At 40.7% G+C, this 23,773-nt stretch overlaps 1 protein-coding gene across 4 annotated transcripts in view; it reads left to right on the top strand.

Annotated features, from left to right (window-relative positions):
- The window catches only part of LOC308303928 (vacuole membrane protein 1-like), a gene marked incomplete at its 5' end in the record, with an annotated part of 84,152 nt that overhangs the window by 45,683 nt on the left and 14,696 nt on the right, over positions 1-23,773 (top strand). For all 4 annotated transcript variants that reach the window (XM_080748454.1, XM_080748453.1, XM_080748451.1 and 1 more), the window contains 2 exons: positions 605-721; positions 7,224-7,285. In XM_080748454.1, the coding sequence (XP_080604580.1) occupies positions 605-721; positions 7,224-7,285 (179 nt within the window). The remainder of the gene's footprint in view (positions 1-604; positions 722-7,223; positions 7,286-23,773) is intronic.

Here is a 23,773-nt window from a genome sequence, read left to right as displayed (position 1 = left end):
TAAGTAAAAACTTTATTCAGAGTCCTTTTTCATGATACAAGCTACACTGTAAATGCCATGTTTTGCCATTGTCTATCACTAAAATTAAACTATATTAAATGAGCAGCATGTGTATTCCATATATTCTCATGGCACTGTATCAGTTACTAAAGAGTTAATATACAGTTAATATGCAGCTGATTCATTAAATATTAAGATAAAGATTAAGATTGAGGTAAAATGTGCTACAGCAAAGATGCATTATAAAGTTTGTTACTCATGTCATCATTCTTTAATCAATTCGTTATATATTAACCCACATTTAACATTATATCGTATTAATCCACATATATATGGTTGCTGTCTGGCAGAAATCTCCATATTTAAACCTTTTGTGTGTTTTCTTTTTGTAAATTAACGCCATACTACAGTGTCACACAAAAGTATCAAAAGTAGCAGATCTACAAGCTTGTCGTTCTGCTATTTCTGCTATTTTTGAATTTGAATACTGAAAAGTAACAATTTTGGACATACAGTATGAGGTTTCCACCCGACAGAGACGATATATTTGATGTTGTGGATGTTGCAATTAATTTGAAAACGACCTCAATTGTCTTTCCTTCAGATTCCCAATCCTTTGTTTGACCTGGCAGGAATTACATGTGGACATTTTCTGGTACCCTTTTGGACTTTCTTTGGAGCAACACTGATTGGAAAAGCGGTCATTAAGATGCACATTCAAGTAAGCTTAATTTATAGAATACTATTAATGTCAATCTCATCAAATAATGTGTTTTTGAAATGCTCAAATCAAAGAGTGCTTATTACATACACACATAGTAGGCATTTTCACAATGTAGTTTAATATGTGTTCTCTGCTACTATTTGTATAATTTCCATACCTATGCAGGGAAATGGCACAAAAGGGAAGGTTATAATTTATCTTAAGTATAGTTTTGAATTTGCAACATGAGAGTCAAGTAAGATTCAACTGGAAAATAGGGAGGCCATTTTGTGCACCCAAAGTAGAGGGAGTCAACCATTTTGTGACTGCTCCTGCAGCAGCTAGAGTACAGTGTACAGTACACTACTACAGTATATAGATCAAGTACTGTAGTTTAAACACTACTCTAGGAAAAGTATAAAGGAAACACAAATGTTTCAGATTTTAAGGAACTGAACTTTGATTCTTTGCATGGCTGTTGCCTAGAAATTGATTAAAATAATAATCCAACCATGACAAAACAAAAGGTGTTTTGAAATGCGAATAATGATCAGGCACCTTTTAGAGGCCTTTTACAGAATGTTAGTGAATAACATCAGGGGTCTTACTTTATACTTTTCAAGCTAAACACAATAGAGTTGGCTGGTAATAGATGGGGGGGCATTTTATCCACTCGCAATCATTACGCTGAAAGCATTATTCTGCCACAAATATGGGACACTGTGTGTGTGTGTGTGTGTGTGTGTGTGTGTGTGTGTGTGTGTGTGTGTGTGTGTGAGAGAGAGAAGTAGAAGATAAACATGGTCTCTGGGAGGTGTTGGAGGGAGAATGAGTGGCGTGGGCTGTGGGTGGCAGGCAGCACCACTGCCACAGATTAGATGCAGGGTCCCATGGGCTGCTGCTGCAGCCTGGGACAGGATCAGAGGTGTGGCCCCATCTGACAATACAGTTGGAAAAAGAAGACCTCACCATGGCTCCACCAGCACGGCAGGGGACCCCGATTACTCACGGTTCCCTTTGTGTTTCCCTTCCCCCACCCCATGCATGCACCCCCCATTAAGTCTGGAACTAATATATAGGAAGTCCGAATGAATGGTCATCCGTCGATGTTTACGTGGGACGGTTGGTCGAAGTTGTTTTATGTTCTGAAGTGTGTGAGGATATATACACAGGGCTCCCACGGTCATGAAATTCCTGGAAATATTTTGAAATTAGAACAAATATTTTATCAGTTAGTACTGGAAAAGTTTTGGAATTGATCAAGGGTCCTGGAAGGTCCTGGAAGAAATAGCTATGCATTGTCTTTGGTTATTGATTTTATTAATACCTCTGAAATGACAAATTAAACATTGGCCAAATTGTCAAATATTAGAGGCAGAAATTGTGAAAATAGCCGATCTACATGCCCACAACTATGCTATTTTCACAATAGAACCGTGTTATACAAAATTCCTCAACTCTTAGTGCTCAGGGTGCCAGGTCCCCAGTTAAAATATGATTATTTCGGGGGTCACGGCCTGAAAAGGATGAGAACCACTGGCAAACACTACCTGTCTTTGGGCATTGCGCGTAGGAGTAAGCGACTTGTTATTGAGCTGAATTATTGTTATATAGTCCCGGAAATCGGGTTAAATATTCTGAAAAGGTTTTGGTAAAAATGTATGGGAACCCTGTATACAGCAGGAATAGAATGTACACCACTGGAGAGCAGGTGATGCTTTCTCTCCGGGGTCAACGGGGAACAAAAGGTGATTGTGTGTGTGTGTGCGTGCAGCCGTGCACGCGTGTGCTTTTGCGTGTACGTGCATGTGTGTGTGTGTGTGTGTGTGTGTGTGTGTGTGTGTGTGTGTGTGTGTGTGTTAGAGCAGGTGAGGTGCAAGTCTGTGAGCATAATGCGCGCCGCGGCCTCAATGCTTCAAAGAGGGGTTTTGACCAGGGCTTGTATGCCTGTAGTTCAGCTGTACGATTCAAACCCTGTCTCCAAGGAGGCCTTTTTGTACTGCTTGGTGTCAGCTCATTTACCACTTTCCAATCTGGTATTACTGTTACTATTTTCTTTATAGATGAAAATGTTCAAAATGTATACAAAATTGCTAACAGATCTACAAGCTAGCTTCCCTTGTAGATCATCTACTGCAAGAGTTTTCAAAGTGGGTGAAGGGGCACCCTGGGTTGCCGCGATGGCAGTCCAAGGGTGCCACGAGATCATTTGATAATATTTAGAATTTATTTGGACACTTAAAATATATTTTGTATCATATTCAACTACAGTACAAAGTTGTTTTCACTTACCAAAATGGCTATCTCAACGTTTTCCTCACAACATAATCTTGGAGAGAATAATGGCAAATGCCCTGATGAGGTGAATTAATTTGAATGTACAGTGCAATTCTGATTGACTCAATTAAACACAACACTCCCCTAACTGTTATACTAAAGGGCATAACTACAGTATAAGGTGCTGGGAGTGAAAGTTATAAATATAATGTAGGGGTGCCTCGGAGTGAAAAAATATTTATAGGGGTGCCCTGAGCCAAAAAAAATTGGGAACCCCTGCTCTACTGTATTATCGCAATTGCACGACCGTCGTACGACAAAGTATAAAATAGGGTTTACGTGTTAAGATGTCCTCTGTGCTGAATGGTTAATATCACCACATGTCATATCATTGTCCAAAATGGAGGGGGAAAAACTGTGTTCCAGTGGAGCCAATATAGTTATTATTTAGCAAATGCAAAGCTCAATGAGCGTTGTAGATCAGCTATTTTCACTACTTTTGTGCAACACGGTTGTACAATTATGTTAATTTCTCCCCCCCAAAAAACGTTTTAATTATGGAGATACAATTAACACTTAAGTTGCAATGATTTTTTCTCTTCAATGTCCCGCGATGCCATGGTCTCCATAGACTTCCATGTAATTTATAGTGCACGGATCGTGCACGCCCATGCCTAGATGATGCACCACGTGTGTGCACACTGTTCACAGCTTTCAAACAAAAAATCCGCTTGGAAATCTGTTCAGGCATTCATGATTTATTAGCCATTATGTTTTCTTCAGATGTAAACAAACATGGCTGCCATGTTTGAAAGAATGGGTTGGTATGGGGGTTAAACATGCAATTTCGCGATCGCGATCATGCCTAATACATTTCTGGAGGTCCAAAAAAGACATTCGAAAAAGAAAAAAAAAGAAAAAAATCTAAAAAAGTTTTTTTCTTCAAAAACGGCCCAAACTCGGGAAACTCGGGGTTGGCACAGGGGTGGTACCTTTTCAAACTCGGGAAACTCGGGGTTGGCACCAGATGTGTTAATTATGGAGACCCAACAGCAACAATATGGTTTTGAGTGGATGGCATGAAGCATAGTGTCATTTAGGTTTGGATAACTATGTCTGATGTGCTCGCCTACCGGGGAGACATGTTTTGCTCATCAGCATAGTATGGAACCTGTTCTCAGCGTGGTTTAATTCAAATAAAAACACGGCAAAAGTGAATTTGAGATGAACACTTCCCACATTACTATTTGGATTTCAATGTAAAGTGTTTGTGTGAGAAAAAAATAAAAAATAAATCACTATTCGTGAATGCCCTAGTTGCATTCACGAATAGTGATTTATTTTTTTATTTTTTTGTATTCGAATTATTCGACCTCAAAGTATTCGAATAGTCGATCTACATGCTCACAACGCCTCGCAGCGCGAGGCGTTGTGAGCATGTAGATCTGCTATTTTCACAATATTTATCTGCGGAACCGAGTCACATTAAATGTAATACCTACAACTCATTCTTCCTATCTAGCCAAGCTTTATAAACTATATATTTTAAGAGAAAACTATTTAAAAACAAAAGGAAAATAGGCGAATATTCGACTTCCGTGAACAACATCGAATAGTGACTTTGATATTCGAATATTCGAATATTTGGTGAATACCCTAGTGAGAACTAATGAGCACTAGCTCGCGTAAAGCTTCCGTGTGTGTGTGTGTGTGTGTGTGTGTGTGTGTGTGTGTGTGTGTGCGTGTGCGTGTGCGTGTGTGTGCGTGTGTACGTGCGTGCACGTCTGTGTGAGAAGCGTCTTATCTGTGTTATCAGTTACTTCCCTCTGATGTAGAACCATGTCACCAGTAGCTTCCGAGCAGACAGAATGAATGCATGTTAGTCAGCCTTCCTGTGCCCCTTCAACACACCGAGCCTATCTGCCTGCTCTGCTCTGCTCTGCTCTGTGTGGGGGCCAACTGTAAACAAAGCAGTAATGACACTACTGAATGGGAGATAATATGCAGAAGTGCACAGAATATGAATTAAGAATTAACTAATTAAAGCAGTGGTTCTCAACAGGCAAAATAACTTTTTTTAACTGGGGACCCCCCCACCCTGACAGGCACTAAGAGTTGAGGCATTACATTTTGTATAACACTGTTCTATTGTGAAAATAGCAGATCTACATGCTCGCACCGCCTCGCGTGAGCATGTAGATCAGATATTTTCACAGTTTCTGCCTCTGATATTTGACAATTTGGCCAATGTTTAATTTGTCATTTTACAGTTATTAAAAAGTAATTTAATTGTCACTTTAGAAATGTGCAGATACCCTCTATACACTTACACGTTATGTTGGTTTGTTTACTGTTGAAAGAGAAAACAATGTTGCACATTAAGTTTATCATCTGGGATCCCCCCAAAATAATTTGGGGCCCCCACCCTTGGGGTCCCAACCCACAATGTGAGAACCACTGAATTAAAGTCACATAGTTCAGTATGGATTTATTGGTGAGTAGAGTGTGGGGAAAAAATGCTTTAAGTAAATATAATAGTTATATTATCACCCAAAACCTATAATGCCATTTCTTTTGTAATAGTCTACAAAAGTTTGGTGCAGCAGTTTGGGGAGTTTTATCTTACTGTGTAGCATCTTCAGTTTGAGACTGAACGGGTTGGATTAGAATCAGGTATTACTGGATCACAAAATGTATTTAGCCTCTTGGTTATAGTTGATTTTTTTTTGTCAAGGCTAGATAATATTCTATAAATTAGCGATGCACAAACATTGGTATTCATTATAACCTATTAAGACTTACATTTAGAATTTAACACCTACGTATGTAGAACAACAGGTCATACTGTGCTTGTTATACAAACGTCAGAAAAAAACAGTGGATAGAAGCAGTGATCATTTAAGATTTGCCTATTGTCTGTTGAGGCCAATTGTACTGGATTAACCTTTTCTTAAGATATGTTTTGGGCTTTTTATGCCTTTATTGACAAGACAGTAGACTAAGAATCGGGAATCGAACCAGTGACACGCTGTCAGGCTACACTGAGCCTATGTGGTATGCGTCTGGACCGGTAAGCCAGCGGGCGCCCCTGGATTAAACAATTTACACGCGTATCAGCAAATGGCTAGCCACTCAGAAGAGAGGATAAACGTATAAAAAAGGCTAAATTGAGTCAATTAGCCATGAGTCTGTGCGCCACTCTGGGGGAGACATGCGGCTGAGCGGCTGCCCCAACATGGCCCTTCCTGTCCCTCAGTGACTAAGCAGGAATCAGACTGGACAGGAGCCGTCTGAAACCAGGGGCACAGCCTGGGACCATGACACATCCACTCTAATTTCAACACTTCTCCATTCACCCATGACCACCTCCATCTCCCTGTCATCTAGCCTCCTGTGGTTATGTCCCCCGCACACAGGGGCGTCACAAGAGAGGGGAAAAGTGGGACTGAGTTACCAGGGCCCAAGGTGGAGGGGCCTTATTATTTTATACTTTAGCTATTTTTGAAAATTCGTGAAAAAATTGCGCAAATCTTTGAATATATGTATTTTTTAAGCGAACATTTGTACTCAAATTTTGCTTCTATTAAGACTTCTTGAACATTTAACACCTACGTAGAACAAAAGGTCATACCTGGAACTAAATATTTTGAGATGGGGGTCCGTGACCAAATACATCTCATTTTGGGGTTCCTTCACATGAAAAAGTTTGAGCACCACTGACATAGAAACATAGGTTTTTCCAAAAAACCTTGGAAGGATTTGAAATATTGAAAGACTTGCACAAATTTTCACGCAGATCTACAAGCTCACGCTGTGAGCTTTTAGATCTGCTATTTTTCAATATAATTGTGAATCCTTGTACCCAGGGCCCAGATTTTAGTGTGACACCCCTGCCCACACACACCACCACCACTAACTAACCTAACTGGAAGACAGGCCATGTGATATTGGGACAGCGATCATGTTGGTGATGTGTCATCGTGCCTTTGTTCTTAACCCTCCATGACAAAGGAGCCTCTTCATGACTGCTTTTAGACCAACCGCCTGTTAGCCACCAACGTGGGTGTGTGTGTGTGCATGCGTTTGTGTGTGTGTGTGTGTGTGTGTGTGTGGGGGGGGGGTCTTTACAGTATGATCAAGCTATGATGGGTGTGCCGCTCTGTCCCGCACCCCTACAGTGACCTCATGGTTGAATGGCTGACCCCCCGCCCCCTCTCTCTGTCTCTCTGTCTTTGTCATATAGAAGCTGTTCGTCATCATCACCTTCAGCAGACACTTAGTGGAGCAGATGGTGTCCTTCATCGGGTGAGTGAGCCTATCACGGAGCAACGTTCAGACACTTTTTGAAAATGGGACTGTGTGTGTGTGTGAGGGAGGGAGAGAGAGAGAATTAAGTGTGTGTGTGTGTGTGTGTGTGTGTGTGTGTGTGTGTGTGTGTGTGTGTGTGTGTGTGTGTGTGTGTGTGTGTGTGTGTGTGTGTGTGTGTGTGTGTGTGTGTGTGTGTGTGTGTGTGTGTGTGTGTGTGTGTGTGTTCCTTGGGCTGTGGGGTGTGGTGGGGGCAAATCACACATGAGAGAGAGCGAGAAAGAGAACCTGAACTTGGTCCAAGACACATAAAGTTCAGAGTTCAAGTGAGGACTGAGGACATTTATTGGTATTTTGGGGGGGGGGTGGACTTTCTGACTGATGAAGGTCATTCGGAGGGAACTGGTTGGGGGAAAGCGAGATATGCCCCGTCAGACCTTGAAGAGACATTTCATTACATTGTGCTCTGCGAGGGCGGAGGATCCCTCCTTTGACTGCTCTTCTCAGGCATGTTTAATGACGATGAATAAATAAAACAAATAGTTTCCCACTAGCTGGATATGAGCTTGGGCATGCACAGGCTGCTTCAGAGGAGAGATCAAACCCTCAAAGACTCTGCAGTGCTTCATCACTCATCACTTGCAATTGGCACCTTTAAAGCCAAGGGTCTGACAGGTCAACTGTCAGCTAACACAAAGCGAGGGCTAATCTTGAGTGTTGAAGGTGTCTTCTAGGTGTGGCCTCTGTTCCGTCCCAACGCAGACGACACATACGAGTCCTGCATGTATTGTTAGACCAATCTGGCAAGCTTGCTTACTGTTATTGGCTGGTATATCTGTTTTGGAGGAATGGGCGACGTATTTGACGTTCCCGCAGACTGGAGTTTCCAGTTGAGGTATTATATTATATATTGATTCAATCTGGAGGAGAGCATGCTGTCACTGTGCGCGCGTGTGTATGCATGTGTGCGTGTTGGTGTCTGTCTGTGTGTGCGTGTGTGTGTGTGCGTGTGTGTGTGTGTGTGTGTGAGTGAGAGAGAGAGAGAGAGAGAGAGAGTTAGTGGAGCCAGTGGCAGTTTGTTTACCTCTGTCTTGTCTCGGCGTAAAGGTTGTTAGCACAGAGTCAACAGACGCCACTAACTGGTTTTGTGTGTGTACATTTTACCTACAATTGGTCAAAAGATAAAAACAAAACAAAACAGAAAGGCAGTTGATGAGTAAAGTAAGGGGGGTGTGTGTGTGTGTGGGTGTGAGGGTGTGTGGGTGGGTGTGTAAGTGGTTTGGGTGCCGGGCTGCTGGCTACTCTTGTAGAGATGCCAGGGGTTGCTGCTTGAAGTGGCCACTGAAACACCTGCTGGTGGGAGTGTCACACACACACACACATACACACACACACACACACACACACACACACACACACACACACACACACACACACACACACACACACACACACACACACACACACACACACACACACACACACACACACACACACACAGTGTTCACTCATGTAATAACACACACACACACACACACACACACACACACACACACACACACACACACACACACACACACACACACACACACACACACACACACACACACACACACATTGTTCACTCATGTAATAACACACACACACACACACACACACACACACACACACACACACACACACACACACACACACACACTCCCTCGCTCGCTCGCGCACACAACAATCTTGGCTGTGCTGAAATCAAATGAAGACATTGCATCAGCTTACATCTGTGCCATGATGTTTTATATTTCTTTCATATTTGCTTTGTTTTTTGTCACTTTTTATTTGTTGGTGAAATAAGATTTGGCCTAGTTTTGCCTTTGGGAGTATAAGTTTGTTTAGGTTTTCTCTCCGGTTTTTGATAGATTGAACTCATGTTAAGGTTAAATGATGGCTACACCAAATGGGTTCACACGCTTGTTGTAAAGTAACATTTACTTAAGTACTGTACACTTTTGAGGTATTTGTACTTTACTTGAGTGTACTTTACTTGAGTATTTCCAATTTCCAATACTTTTACTTCTACTCCACTACATCTCGGATCCAAATATTGTACTTTTACTCCACAATATTTATTTGAAAACTTTAGTGACTAGTTACTTTGTAGATTATTTACTTTCTAGTTACTTTAGATGATTATTATTACAAAACATACATTAAACACTCCAACCCTATATTCATTTCGGCCATTTGAAAATAGCCGATCTACAAGCTCACAATGCCTCGCGATGCGACACATTGTGAGCTTGTAGATCTGCTATTTTCAAAAGATTGTATACATTTGATAACTTGAAATGGGACATTCTGCATAATGAGTACTTTTACTTTTGGTAATTTTAAATACATTTGTATGTCAATACTTCTGCACTTTTACTCAAGTACTTTTACTTTCTATATTGCAGTTTTTACTAAAGTACATTTTGAATTGGACTTTTAGAGTATTGGACAGAGTATTTCTATATTGCTGTGTTGATACTTTCACTTAAGTAAAACATTTGAGTACTTTTTCCACCACTGTGCATGCATGCGTGCGTGCGTGCGTGCGTGCGTGTGTGAGAGACAGAGACAGCATGTGGGTGTACTGTAGAGTTGTGAAAGGTTCCATCCCCTCTGCTGTCACCGTTCACTAAGCTACAGGCAGACAAGCTACAGATCATTATTGACACGTTTCACTGTGAGTCACAATGAAGTTTCCTCCATCACAACCTGTCAACCGTCAGCTTCCTTCCTGGTTAGAGGCCTTCCACCTTGACTTCACATTCTCTCAGTTTCTCACTCTCACTTTCAGAAATACGCACGCGCACGCATGCACACACACTTGCCATTCAAATTTAACCCTTTGAATGCAACACTTAATAAATTATTATTGTCTCCGCCAGGCTGAAGGCGTGGCTGAGAGTATGTTTTGGCTCACTTTGCTCGCACACTCCTTAAAGACTTATGGGGCGGCATAGCTGAATGTTTAGGGAGCCGCCCTGGGTGGGGAACCAGAGCCCCTGGTTGTCCCAGGTTCGATTCCAGGCCAGGGTAGCAATGTCGATGTGTGTCCCTGAGCAAGACTCTTAACCCCTAATTGCTCATGCGCTCCTTGTGGGCAGCGAATCAGCTGGGTTGGGCTGAAAATACTCTTATACTATTATAGCGCCACCAGGAGTCCGATTTTTGCAAAACATTTTTTTTATATTGCTCCTATACATTTTGTCCAAATATCACGCAAATCAGTACACATTATGTCCATGGTCATGCATGACTGAATTTCGAATATTGCTGGCCCACAATAACCTACCTGACCTGGCAGAGACCTGTGCTCCGAGGAGTATTTTTTGAATTCTTTGTTGCATTACAATTATTATAGAAATTAATGCCAATTAATGTTAGTGTTGATTTTGTCATTGGATTAGATATTCTATTTTAAGACTACATTTTTGACTCTCATATGATCTTGCGCTAAAGGATTTGTAGATGCTGCAAGGGTTTGACCCTGTACACGAAGCATATGATCAGTTCAAAAGACTTTAGTATGCTGTTCAATGTTGAATGTTTTTGGGCTGGGAACCCTTGATTTCATCTTGAATTTTCACTCATGTAATAATTTCCAATGTTGAAACTGGATTTTGAACCAGAAGATCAACTATTACTATCAAGTAATTGTATAAAAGGGAGCTTTAATTCTTTATTAGTCTATTATATTAATAGTGTCGTTTTCATTTGGTTAGGTGTGTTGTTTCACTGCTCTCTTGTGAAGTGAGGGAATAGGGTTGAAGTGACCGTTGAACTTTAATGGTGGTGGTTTCACTCTCACATGACATATGGCTGTACAATTCACTTCCTTCTCCATGTTTGGCAGGTGAGCCTTTTGGCACGATTACAGTCAGTGACCGTACTTCCTGCACACAGTCAAATACAGTGAATTATTGTAATTTAACTCCTACAATTCAAAGAATTACCCATTGGGGTCCATAATCTCTGCAGAGGGTAATGTGCTAGGCCTTGACAGCACAAATAAATTGCTGTAGTTGTCCAAATATCAAATATCTAAAAATCTACATATTCCAAGGATTAATTAGGATTAGGAATTGATAAAAAATGTTTTAAACTGTACACTCATAAGAAGTGCCTTTTGGTTTAGGGGTCTATAGATGTGAAGATGTAATCTTGTGATAGTTCATCGAGAGACAGACTGCTGAAAGCTCAAAACTTTGCAATTTCACCTCGTAAATCCCCACATCTCCATCTCTACTTTTTTTCTTTTCTGTGAAAAGAACATAACTCACTTTCATTATTAGTTTTATCATAATACCCGGGTGAATATAGGCATACAGCGTGTGCATACTGTGGGCACTATGTGCTGAAGTGAATGTGAAGAGACATGCATTGTAACCATTGTTAGTCACTTTCTATCCGTCCGAGATGTGAGGATGGAAAAAATTGTAACCATCATTATACTTGTATAAGATATGGTCAATGTACAGAGAAAAGCAAACTTTATTATTTTAATATGTTGTTCTCTGGTAGTACAGGGTTATGCCAAATGAATTCATACACTTAATTTATTTATACACTAACAAGTTTTAACAATATACCGGCTTAATATGACGTAAGCTACAGATTTATGAAAATAACTGACAGTATATTCTTATCTGAGATTTTCAACGTTTTATGTAATATATATATATATATATATATATATATATATATATATATATATATATATATACAGTATATATATATTATATATATATATATATATATATATATATATATTCTTTTTTTCTAGCACTTCTACATGAATTAGAACATGTGAATTTTCATTAACATTTTTGCTCAATTTTTATCAGTATTTGAATTAATGGAATTAAAGATAATAATCTCTCCCCACATACAATATCGTCACAAAAGTAGTGGAAAGTAGTGAAAATAGCAGATCCATGAGCCTGTAGATTTTTCATTATTAACACTATACTATTTAAAAGAAAAATTGACATTTGAGGTATCACCCAACGTATAAACGAAAAATTTTGCCTGTAAGAATGAATCATAATAAAGTCGTAATAAAGGAGTTTGTATCTCTGGCTGAACGTCACAAAGTGCTCAGTCTCTACAACTGTCAGCAGAAGCTTTCCACACTTCTGTTAACAGTTTCTAATAGCTGGAAATAACACGCAGAAAGTCTCCCCAAGAGCTGTTTTTGTTTCACCCCGAGGAGAACTTCAGTTACTTAACATTTCCATTTTATTTTTACATCTTATGTGCCTTTCAGGAGCTATCCAAAACTTGAGAAATATTGGAATGTTGGAAAATATCGACAGCTCATAGGTTTACATGCACAACAGATGTCTTGTTTTACATTGTTCTGGGAAATTGTACTCTGAGGGGATGATATACATTTTGAGAGAAATCTATTTTGAGGCAAAAGAAAAGTGTGACATTTTGATCTTATAGTTGTCACACTAAACTAGTTTCACTCTTGTTTTCCCATGGCATTAACATTCTAGGTTGCGTCGATGAAGGTGACTCAATTGGTCTGCAAGCAGTACCAGGATGCTGGCTGATAACAGTGGCGTCAGTTCAGAAAAAGCTAAGGTATGGCAACATGACTGGTGTCTTGCACACGCGCCCTTGCGTGCGTGCAAGGCACCAGTCATGTTGCCATACCTTAGAAACAGGCACAATGAAAAGTACATTTTATTATTTCCCCCTGTAGCCAAGGTATGGCAGCTGCCATAGCTTGCCATACCCAAATGACGCCTCTGGCTGATAAATAACGGTAGAATGGCTTTGAAGTGCCATAAAGGCCCTGTAAAAGCGTCTTTGCATTCCTTTTGGGTTGATAACAGACATTGATAACTTATCAATGTCTGTTATCAACCCAAAAGGAATGCAAATAAGCAGGTCACGTGAAGTTGCATCTGTGATCATACTTGTTAGGGCCCCTAGGCTTCATGACTAATGTCCTTCTGCCTTCGCTCCAGGACAGTGATGCGTATCCAGTCATTCTTATGAACATCCACAGCATTCTTATCCACCACACCTTTGATCAAAATCTGATTTGATCTTTTATATGCGATGGATGTCATCATCATCATTTATTTCAAGGTTGAGGTTCTCCCTGGCCATCTAAAACGCTTCATGTCAGACAGAGCACATCAGCATTTCTCTCTATGTATCCTCTTGCAGGGCAAACTAGCTCGACACGCACGCAGGCTCTTAAACACACTCTCTCACGCACGCACGCACGCACGCACGCACGCACGCACGCACGCACGCACGCACGCACGCACGCACGCACACACACACACACACACACACACACACACACACACACACACACACACACACACATAACCCTGTCCCTTTGCCCTGTCAGTCCTAAAGTACCCATTTTACAAAGGAATTAGAAAACATGTATTTCATAAACAGATAAACTTAAATAATGTAATAAAATGGGCAATCACCTTCAGTCACATACAGATGTGCCATTTCAAAACTTCACACGTCATGCAATTGGCAAGACAGTAGATTTTCAGGGTATTTGCAGAACATTGAGCTTACAGATCAGCTATTTTTGCTATTTTTATGAACTTCTTTGACTTAGAAGTTTAAATCTACCTATGATTCTGTGTTTTGTTTTTTTAGTCTGCTTTTCAATGGGAATGGAGTGGTTTCTTGCCATTTGTGCGTTTCTACAAAAATACGCTCCATTCTACATAAAAATTAGAAATGCAAAACAGGGAAAGAACCCTGTGAAAAAAATGCATTCGAAGGAAATGTCCAGGATAAGTGCAGTAAACACTGAAGAGTTGAAATTGGCACATCTGTACTGTACGTCTGCATGATTCAACATATATAGTTAAATGCTACCCTCCTTCAAAAGAGTGGTAGACAGTACCAATCAGAAAGAATTTCTGTTCGACTTGTGTGCAGTGTACAACGTAACATTCTGAACCAGCCCGGCACTCACTCACTCACTCACTCACTCACTCACTCACTCACTCACTCACTCGTAGTCATTTCACAATGTGATCTCATCCCAGACTAAATGAAGTGTCCAGTCAGTCCTCCCTGTGTTGGAGTGCCTCTCCTCATGGTCTTCTCCATGCTCAGGGCCTCAGCAGTGAGTCAGTCAGATGGTGATGTGGAGCAGGACAACCCAAACATGCACACTGTAATGGACCAGACACATATCCTGTGTTAATCACGCCGTCGGCCCATTTGATGTGATATGAATTCCTCCTCCACTCCTTTTGATCTAGCTGTATTTTAGACACAGAGTTGCCTCAGTCTGGTTAATGGCACATATTCAACTGCGATGATGATACACAGAAATAAGTTTAAAAAGAAAAGGAAAAAGTCTCCCCCACAATGATGATGAGAAAAATGATGAGCATTGAAGTGTTGAGTGTTGAAGTGCTGATTCATAGTCTCCGGCGCTACGTTGTCTACATGTTGTCAGTGGTGTGTGGTCTGAATGGAGTTCATTCCTCCATACAGTATATACTGTGGGCCTGGGAAATAATGAAGTAAGCTTTAGACATGGATCATGGAAATGTGTGTGTGTGTGTGTGTGTGTGTGTGTGTGTGTGTGTGTGTGTGTGTGTGTGTGTGTGTGTGTGTGTGTGTGTGTGTGTGTGTGTGTGTGTGTGTGTGTGTGTGTGTGTGTGTGTGTGTGTGTGTGTGTGTGTGTGTGTTACTGCAAAAGTAATATAATATAGAACTTGCAATGTAACTAGTTACTACTGATACCAAGTAATACGAGAGTTAATAATATGACTCTTTAAAGGAGTAATAAGTAACTTATTACACTTCCTGAGTAACTTGCCCAACACTGGTGTTTACAAATTGACCCTTTTTTATACTTTCAGTTAAATTGAAAATTGGCAGCACTGGACATTACTGTGCGCGTGCGTCCCTTCATTGGCTGAATGGCTGTGATCAATAATCGGTCATCTTGATTGAAGACCCATCAAATCAGCCCTCTCGGTGTCGATCCCACGTCTTGTGTTGCACCCGAGAAATCCAAGACGTGGGGTATCGCTGTCCGAGGAGAGGCCTGTCAACGTCAGTGTCTGGGGAGGGAAGCCACTGAGGAGCAGCCAGGGGCGTCACAAGGGGGGGGGGGGGAGTGGAACTGAGTTACTAGGGCCCAAGGTGGAGGGGCCTTTATTATTTTATGCTTTAGCTATTGAAAAAATAGCAGATATACAAGCTCACAGCGCGGCACCGAGTGCCGCGCTGCGAGCTTGTAGATCTGCTATTTTTTTAAACGTTGTGAAAAAGTGTGCAAATCTTTGAATGTATGTATTTTTTAAGTGAACATTAAATGTTAGATTTGAGTTACACATTTTGTAACTCAAATTTTGCTTCTGGGGGGTCCCTGGAACTAAATATTTTGAGATTTTGTCCGTGGCCAAATACATATCATTTTGGGGGTGCTTCACATGAAAAAGTTTGAGCACCACTGACATAGAAACAGGGTTTTCAAAAAACCTTAGAAGGATTTGAAATATTCAAAAATCACACATTTTCACGATTTTTCTGAAATAGCAGATCTACAACCTTGAAGCACGGCACTGTGAGCTTGTATATCTGCTGTTTTTCAATAGTTAAAGCACAAAATAATGCGTAATAATGCGTTCCCAGTCTAAATGGCTTAAACATGTATATCATAAACAGATAAACTTAAATACCGGAAATGTAAGAAAATGGGCAAACATTGAGCTTATAAATTAGATCGGCTATTTTTGCTATTTTTATGAACTTCTTTGACTTAGAAGTTTAAATCTACCTATGAAGGTGGATTCTGTTTTTCAATGGGAATGGAGTGGTTTCTTGCCATTTGTGAGTTTCTGCAAAAATGCGGATAAGTGCAGTAAACACTGAAGAGTTGAAATCGGCACATCTGTACTGTACGTCTGCATGATTCATCATATAGTTAAATGCTACCCTCCTTCAAAAGAGTGGTAGACAGTACCAATCAGAAAGAATTGATGTGTGTGCAGTGTACAACGTAACGTTCTGAACCAGCATGGGGGGCCTGCCCTGCAGTGAATTCTTGTACCCAGGACCTAGAATTTGGTGCAGCACCCCTGGGTGCAGCTGTGAAGGGCCTCTCCATTGGGCTGAAGGGGGAACCCTCCATCTGTCCACTTCCTCCCACGCAGGGCTACATTACCAGCACAATATGCAAATGCTGCCTGCTGCTATAGGCTTACGGCAGGACTCCCATTTGATCTCTGGGACCAGGGACGTGCTGGGCCCCTGATTCAGCCCGGGAAAAAGAGTTGGAGAGGCCCTCATTGCGTGCTATAGAGAGAGATCTCTCTCTATAGCGCTGCTGCTACTCAAAGATTTGCCATTTCAGACCATGACAAGTGACAAGCCAGTGGGCCAATTACTGTACATGAGTTATATTTTGTCGTTGTCGGGTGGAAACCTTGTATGTCCAAAACCGTTTGCTTTGTATTTATCATTTAAACTAGTGAAAACAGCCGATCTACAAGCACACAACGTGTGCTTGTAGATCTGCTGTTTTCACTACTTTTGTGCAACGGCCTTGTATGATGAAGTAGGGCTTTGCTTTGTGAAAAATTTACAAATTTGGAACTTGGAGATACAAGGTTTCTGCCTGACAGTGACGATTTACTCAGCCCAGCCCCCAAAATGGAACAAAGGCCGACATTTTATTTTTTATTTTTTTCCTAATGGCCGGCCTGGACCAGCCAGGAATGAACCGGCCGTTCAGGAGTTGTGCCGCTTTTCCGAATGGCCAGCACGTCCCTGTCTGGGACCCCAAACTACACTGTAGTAGTGAAGGAACGATAATCGTTATTATCGTTTATCGTGATAACTTTATCACATCCATCTTTCCATCTTTCTAAAATAAACTTTATTTTGCCTCGCTACTCCTACCACAGTTTTTGGTGGCACGCACTTGGGCCATATGTCAAATCGACCTGCTTCATCTGGAATCGTTTCCTTGCATTTTTCTAAGAGACACGTTGCATAGTTTAATTTATATACATTTATTTGTGAATTTATTTTCTCCATTTACTGTAATTAAACATTTTAACTTTTCCCAAATATGGAGATTGACATCATGGACTGACATCATAGATGTATGAGGTCATAGATCACATGAGGCTGACACAGTATGTCCATATATATTGTCATTTCAAGATATCAGGGATCTCCATATATGGGCATAAGAGGGACAAGGACTGACACAGAGATATGGCCATTAATGTATTAGTGAATTAATTTTCCCCTTTGACTTGAATGTAGAAAATTCAAATGCTATGACAGAATTCATTTGCAAGTGTGACTCGCGTCACGGCAACCACACTTGCAATTTTCAATTGCATCTTTCTTGTTTATTGTGAAATAAACTCAATTCACTACCACTCAATCCTCTATACTTGATAAAACTGACCTCTAAAGAGCACATTTGATACGCTCTTATTACACAAATTGATTTGCCAAAAATAGCCTCACAACACATTGCATTGGAACGTGTTGTGAGCTTGTAGATCTGCTATTTTTGGCGAACGTCTCTCCCAGAATAGGGATGCTGGGAGTTCACGTGGTTAACAAAAGTGGCATCTTACGTTTTAAGCATATTTATATTATTATATTATATTTATACCGTGATAATATCGTTAATCACAATATTTTTGGCCATGTCATTTTCATATCGTCTCATCCCTACACCGTAGATCCTCAAGTGTTAATTTAACTCTGAGAGTGTATAAATAGAAGCAAATGGAGCCATACGTCCATTTGGTTCCTAACTGTGAGTCATTTAGCTGGGGACCCCCTCTGGAACCCCCTGAAGGACCCCTGTGGCTCCTCGTGCCCCACATTGAGAACCAGGGGACAAGAGGTCAGGACAGGGCAACGTGAGTTTGTATGGGCATTGAGCAACCAATTGATATAGAAAAAAATCTGAAGAGAAAGTGTTACTACCTTTTTGCATAATGTGATGTAGCCAAGCTAATATTGAAAGAGGATTTTTGTCATACTGAAAGTAGCATTGTCTGGGTTTAAGATGACTTATTGGTCTGTTTTCACATGACTAGAGAACAGGTCGTCCACACAGAAACATCCAGAGTGTTGAGTTAGCGCTGAAAGTAACTCAGAGTTCCTTTCAGAGTTACAGTCAGGATTTTGCTTTGTAGCAACAAATGATTGATCCGTCTTCCTCGACGTCACTTGACAAGAAGAAAACAACAATGACTGGACAGATTAGTGCTTTGATCAGGCTTGAATATTCTTCTCAAAGAGTGACATGCTCTAGCATATTATGTTTAATTGATACTAAGCAGGTACAAACTTGCTTGGTAATATTTCCAAACCATTATTCAACTCTTCCACGATCTTATAATGCTACAAAGTGTCTGTAACTACTTCTTCTCAAAGTCATTAACACAACCTGTCAGCTGTTTGTCATTTCTGTTCATTAAAATAATCTTTAATAGATTTTGGAATTCCCATTTCTTCTAAGCAGCAACCTAGATATGCGACAAGCCGACAACTAATTTGATACAATTTATGTATGCACCTGAAAATATTAGACAGAAGTGGGTGCATCCACTGTAGTTCCTTTGCATTTTCAGTGTTTCCATTGTATAGACCGTTTGGTGGAAACGTTTGAAAATTGCTTGAGACAGGTTTGTCTCAAGAAACTACAAAATAAATGATGAGCTACTGTGAAAAAAGTCATAGCATTAGCTTATTATTATGCCTATATACATTATGTCTTAACACATCTGGTGCCAACCCCGAGTTTCCCGAGTTTGTATTGATACCAACGCTGTGCCAACCCCGAGTTTCCCGAGTTTGGGCCGTTTTTTGTTTTTTGTTTTTTTCTTTTTTTTCAAAATCTTTTTTTTTCAAAAAAAATTTTTGGACCTCCAGAAATGTATTAGGCATGATCGCGATCGCGAAATTGCATGTTTAACCCCCATACCAACCCATTCTTTCAAACATGGCAGCCATGTTTGTTTACATCTGAAGAAAACATAATGGCCCATAAATCATGAATGCCTGAACGGATTTCCAAGCGGATTTTTTTGTTTGAAAGCTGTGAACAGCATCTACACACGTGGTGCATCATCCAGGCATGGGCGTGCACCTTTTACACAATTGCACAATTACATGGAAGTCTATGGTAACCATGGCAACGCGAGACATTGAAGAGAAAAATCATTGCAACATAAGTGTTAATACAGTGGTTCTCAAAGTGGATTCCAGAGACTCTGGGTTCCTTTATGGGGGTCTAAATTGACCCATACAAGTCTGTAACTCTGACAGTGTACAAATCCATTTAGTTCAGAGTTAAGGGGAGACCTTGAAATTTAAAAGTCTTATTAGACAATGCTAAATAGATACGGGAGCTTATCTGCAAAAAAGAAGAAAAAAAAAAAAGGAAAAGTAGTATTCATTCAACCATTTCAACAACAGCCAACTCACTCACTATAAATAGCCCTCTTTGAGCAATATGAGCAAATTCTTCCCATTAACCCAATCTGCGGAAAGGGGAGTATTTTTGATTTTAGTCACACACAGGGAGGGACCCAACAACTCCGGTCACCTGAGGAGCCCTCTGACAAAGATGGCATTGATCCGGGCCTTCCATGGCCTGCCCTGTTCTCCACGAGCGCAAGCACAGTCAGACGCCTCGTTTAGGACAGTGGTTCTCAACCTTTTCAGGCCGTGACCCCCAAAATAATAATATTTCAACTGGGGACCCCCCCACCCTGACGAGCACTAAGCGTTGAGGAATTGCATTTTGTATAAGGCGTTGTGAGCATGTAGATCTGCTATTTTCACAATTTCTGCCTCTTATATTTGACAATTTGGCGGATATTTAATTTAATTTGTCCTTTTAGAGGTATTAAAAAGTCCATAAACTGTCACTTTAGAAATGTGCATAATACCTCTATACACTTAAACTTTATGTTGGTTTGTTTACTGTTGAGTGAGAAAACAATGTTGCACATTAAGTTAATCATCTGGGGAGGGGACCACCCCCCCAAACTAATTTGGGGACCCATCTGGGGGTCCCGACCCACAGGTTGAGACCCACTGGTTTAGGACGACAGGATCAGAGTGGAACAGAACTGGGATGGGGGGAGAGAGAGAGAGAGGGATGGTGCGGCGGCAGGTCGAGGGCGACGGCCTTTTTTATATGGCGTCGTTAAGTTTAACGTGAGGCGCGGCGGGGAGTCCCTCCTCTCATCTCCTGTGCTTCCATTCCCATTACCAGGGGCGTCACAAGGGGGGGGGAGTGGGACTGAGTTACTAGGGCCCAAGGCGGAGGGGCCTTAATTATTTTATATACTTTAGCTATTGAAAAATTGCAGATATTCAAGCTCACAGCGAGGCACCGAGCTTGTAAGATCTTCTATTTTTGAAAAAGTTGTGAAAATGTGTGCGAATCTTTGAATATATATGTATTTTTAAGCGAAAATTTGTAACTCAAATTTTGCTTCTGGGGGGGGGGTCCCTGGAACTAAATATGTTGAGATGGGTGTCTGTGGCCAAATACATATCATTTTGGGGGTCCTTCACATGAAAAAGTTTGAGCACCACTGACAAAGAAAAATCACGACTTTTCACAAATAGCAATTTTTCAATAGTTAAAGCACTAAATAATGCGTACTAATGCGTCCCCAGTCTAAATGGGTTAAACCCCCTCCCCCTATGAAGAACATTCATGAGGGGGCCCACAGTGAATCCTTGTAACCAGGGCCCAGAATTTGGTGCGACACCCCTGCCCATTGGAAATATAGTTGTATTAACATCGTGAAGAGGTTTGTCTCCGAGCCAAAAAAAAGAGCTCTTATACATCAGCCTATAAGAATAATGTTCAATCACTCAAAATGACTTATTGCACAGCTCGTATACTGTAGGCCTATTTATGTGCTTCATGAGACACTGAGGAACTCTGAGGGGGTACATAGTGATCTAAATGTAATTATAGCTTTGATGAAGGTAGGTGTGTGTGTGTGTGTGTGTGTGTGTGTGTGTGTGTGTGTGTGTGTGTGTGTGTGTGTGTGTGTGTGTGTGTGTGTGTGTGTGTGTGTGTGTGTGTGTGTGTGTGTGTGTGTGTGTGTGTGTGAGTGAGTGAGTGAGTGAGTGAGTGAGTGAGTGAGTGAGTGAGTGAGTGAGTGAGTGAGTGAGTGAGTGAGTGAGTGAGTGAGTGAGTGAGTGAGTGAGTGAGGCAAGGTCATACAGTAGATCACTGGTTCTCAACCTTTTCAGGTCGCAACCCCCAAAATAATCATATTTTAACTGGGGGCCCTGACGAGCACTAATGGCTCATTCACATACAGAAAAGCCAAGCTAATGGTTTGCTTGGTAATTCCATGTATTGTCTATGAAAAACCAGCTTTTAAAATTTCCAAGCTGGAAAAAAACGCTTGGAAATGTTTAAAGCTGGTTTGCATAAAGAATACATTAAATTACCAAGCAAACCATTAGCTTGGCTTCTCTCAGTGTGAATGCAGCATAAGAGTTGAGGCATTACATTTTGTATAACATTGTGAAAATAGCCGATCTACATGTTCACAACGCCTCGCAATTTCTGCCTCTAATATTTGACCGTTTGACCAATGTTTAATTTGTCATTTTAGAGGGTATTAAAAAGTCCTCAAATTGCCAAAAATGTGCAGATACCCTCTATAGTTGTACACTTAAACCTTATGTTGTTTGTTTTTACTGTTGAGTGAGAAAACAATGTTGCACATTAAGTTAATCATCTGGGGACCCCCCCAAAATGATCCCGACCCACAGGTTGAGAACCACTGCAGTAGATGTACGCCTCAGGTCCGGTTTAATGTTTTGAACAAGCTTTCAGTGTGATGCCAATGCTTTTAGCTTTACTCATCTCTGATTCACTTGTTTTGGTCTCTTGTCGTCGCCTCTCTCCCATACTGTACATGTTGCTGGCTCAGTCAGACATGCTCGAGTCACGGCTATGGAGTTTGTAGGCATCCTGTAGTTTGTATAGTTTTAATGTACAGATTATATACTGTTTCGACTGATGCTTCTTGGTTCTTGGTTGACCTACTGTATTATCCTAGATCAGTGGTTCTCAACCTGTGGGTCAGGGGTCCCCAAATTATTTTGGAAGGTCCCCAGATGACTTAATGTGCAAAATAGTTTTCTCTCTCAACAGTAAACAAACCAACATAAAGTTTAAGTGTAGAGAGGGTATCTGCACATTTCCAAAGTGAAAATGTATGGACTTTTTAATATCTCTAAAATGACAAATTAAACATTGGCCAAATTGTCAAATATTAGAGGCAGAAATTGTGAAGTTGCAGATCTGCTATTTTCACAATAGAACTAACTGTGTTATACAAGATGTACAGTATAATGCCTCAACTCTTAGTGCTTGTCAGGGGTCCCCAGTTAAAATATGATTATTTTGGGGGTCGCTGCCTGAAAAGGTTGAGGACCACTGTCCTAGATTACTGAGGCACTGCACTGTCTCTATGTATTTGATGTATGTGTAAATCACTCTGGATTAAGAGCGTCTAACTCTAAATGCCTGAATTGTAAATTGTAGTGTGCCAATAATGTTCAATGTTAAGGACGACATCTTAGCTTTTACACAGGATGAATGAGCACAAAGATGCTTAAATATTTTGTAATTAATAAATTCCACTGTGGTCTTGATGTGTAATGATCTGTGCGTGTCTCGGCAGTTGTCACGAATGAGTGTATGACTGTACTGTGTGTGTGTGTGTGTGTGTGTGTGTGTGTGTGTGTGTGTGTGTGTGTGTGTGTGTGTGTGTGTGTGTGTGTGTGTGTGTGTGTGTGTGTGTGTGTGTGTGTGTGTGTGTGTGTGTGTGTGTGTGTGTGTGTGTGTGTGTGTGTGAGGAATCATCCCAGACCACGGTCACCTATCAGTAAAAACAGCCGTATTGTCTCCATCTCTGCTTGAGATATTTTATTAGTAGTGCAGTAGTACACAGTAGTAGTAATACCTCTTTCAATAAATGCGCTTGTTTTGATCATGTTATTCAGCAACAAGACGTTAAACCTTGGCCTAAACTCTTCAATAATTTCAAATTTGTATTATTCAAATTACTTGTGACATTTAAATTTGTTTTATTTTCCAATCATAAATAATAACTTATACTGTGTGCGTGTGTATATGCATTCACAGTTTCACACAGCTCCATGTACATTCTTTTGGGGATGTTGGGGTGTGCATTTGCAAAAACAATGTCGGACTCCTTCATTGTCTTTAGTCCCCTCTCCTGTCAAAATGATGAATGATGACATATACAGCTCTATGTCAACATTCAACTACTGTTTGTCAAGGTGGTCAACATGGTCTTTATATATATACTGTATATAAATAGCACAAATAACATTATAAATACAGTGTATAATGTTATATAGGTGTTTATAAATGTTATGGGGAAACCTGCT

Source organism: Nannobrachium achirus (assembly GCF_963921795.1).
Source record: "Nannobrachium achirus genome assembly, chromosome: 19".
NCBI lineage: Eukaryota > Metazoa > Chordata > Actinopteri > Myctophiformes > Myctophidae > Nannobrachium > Nannobrachium achirus.
The sequence above is the reverse complement of the archived record's forward strand: the minus strand, read 5'-3'. Positions and strand labels throughout refer to the sequence as shown.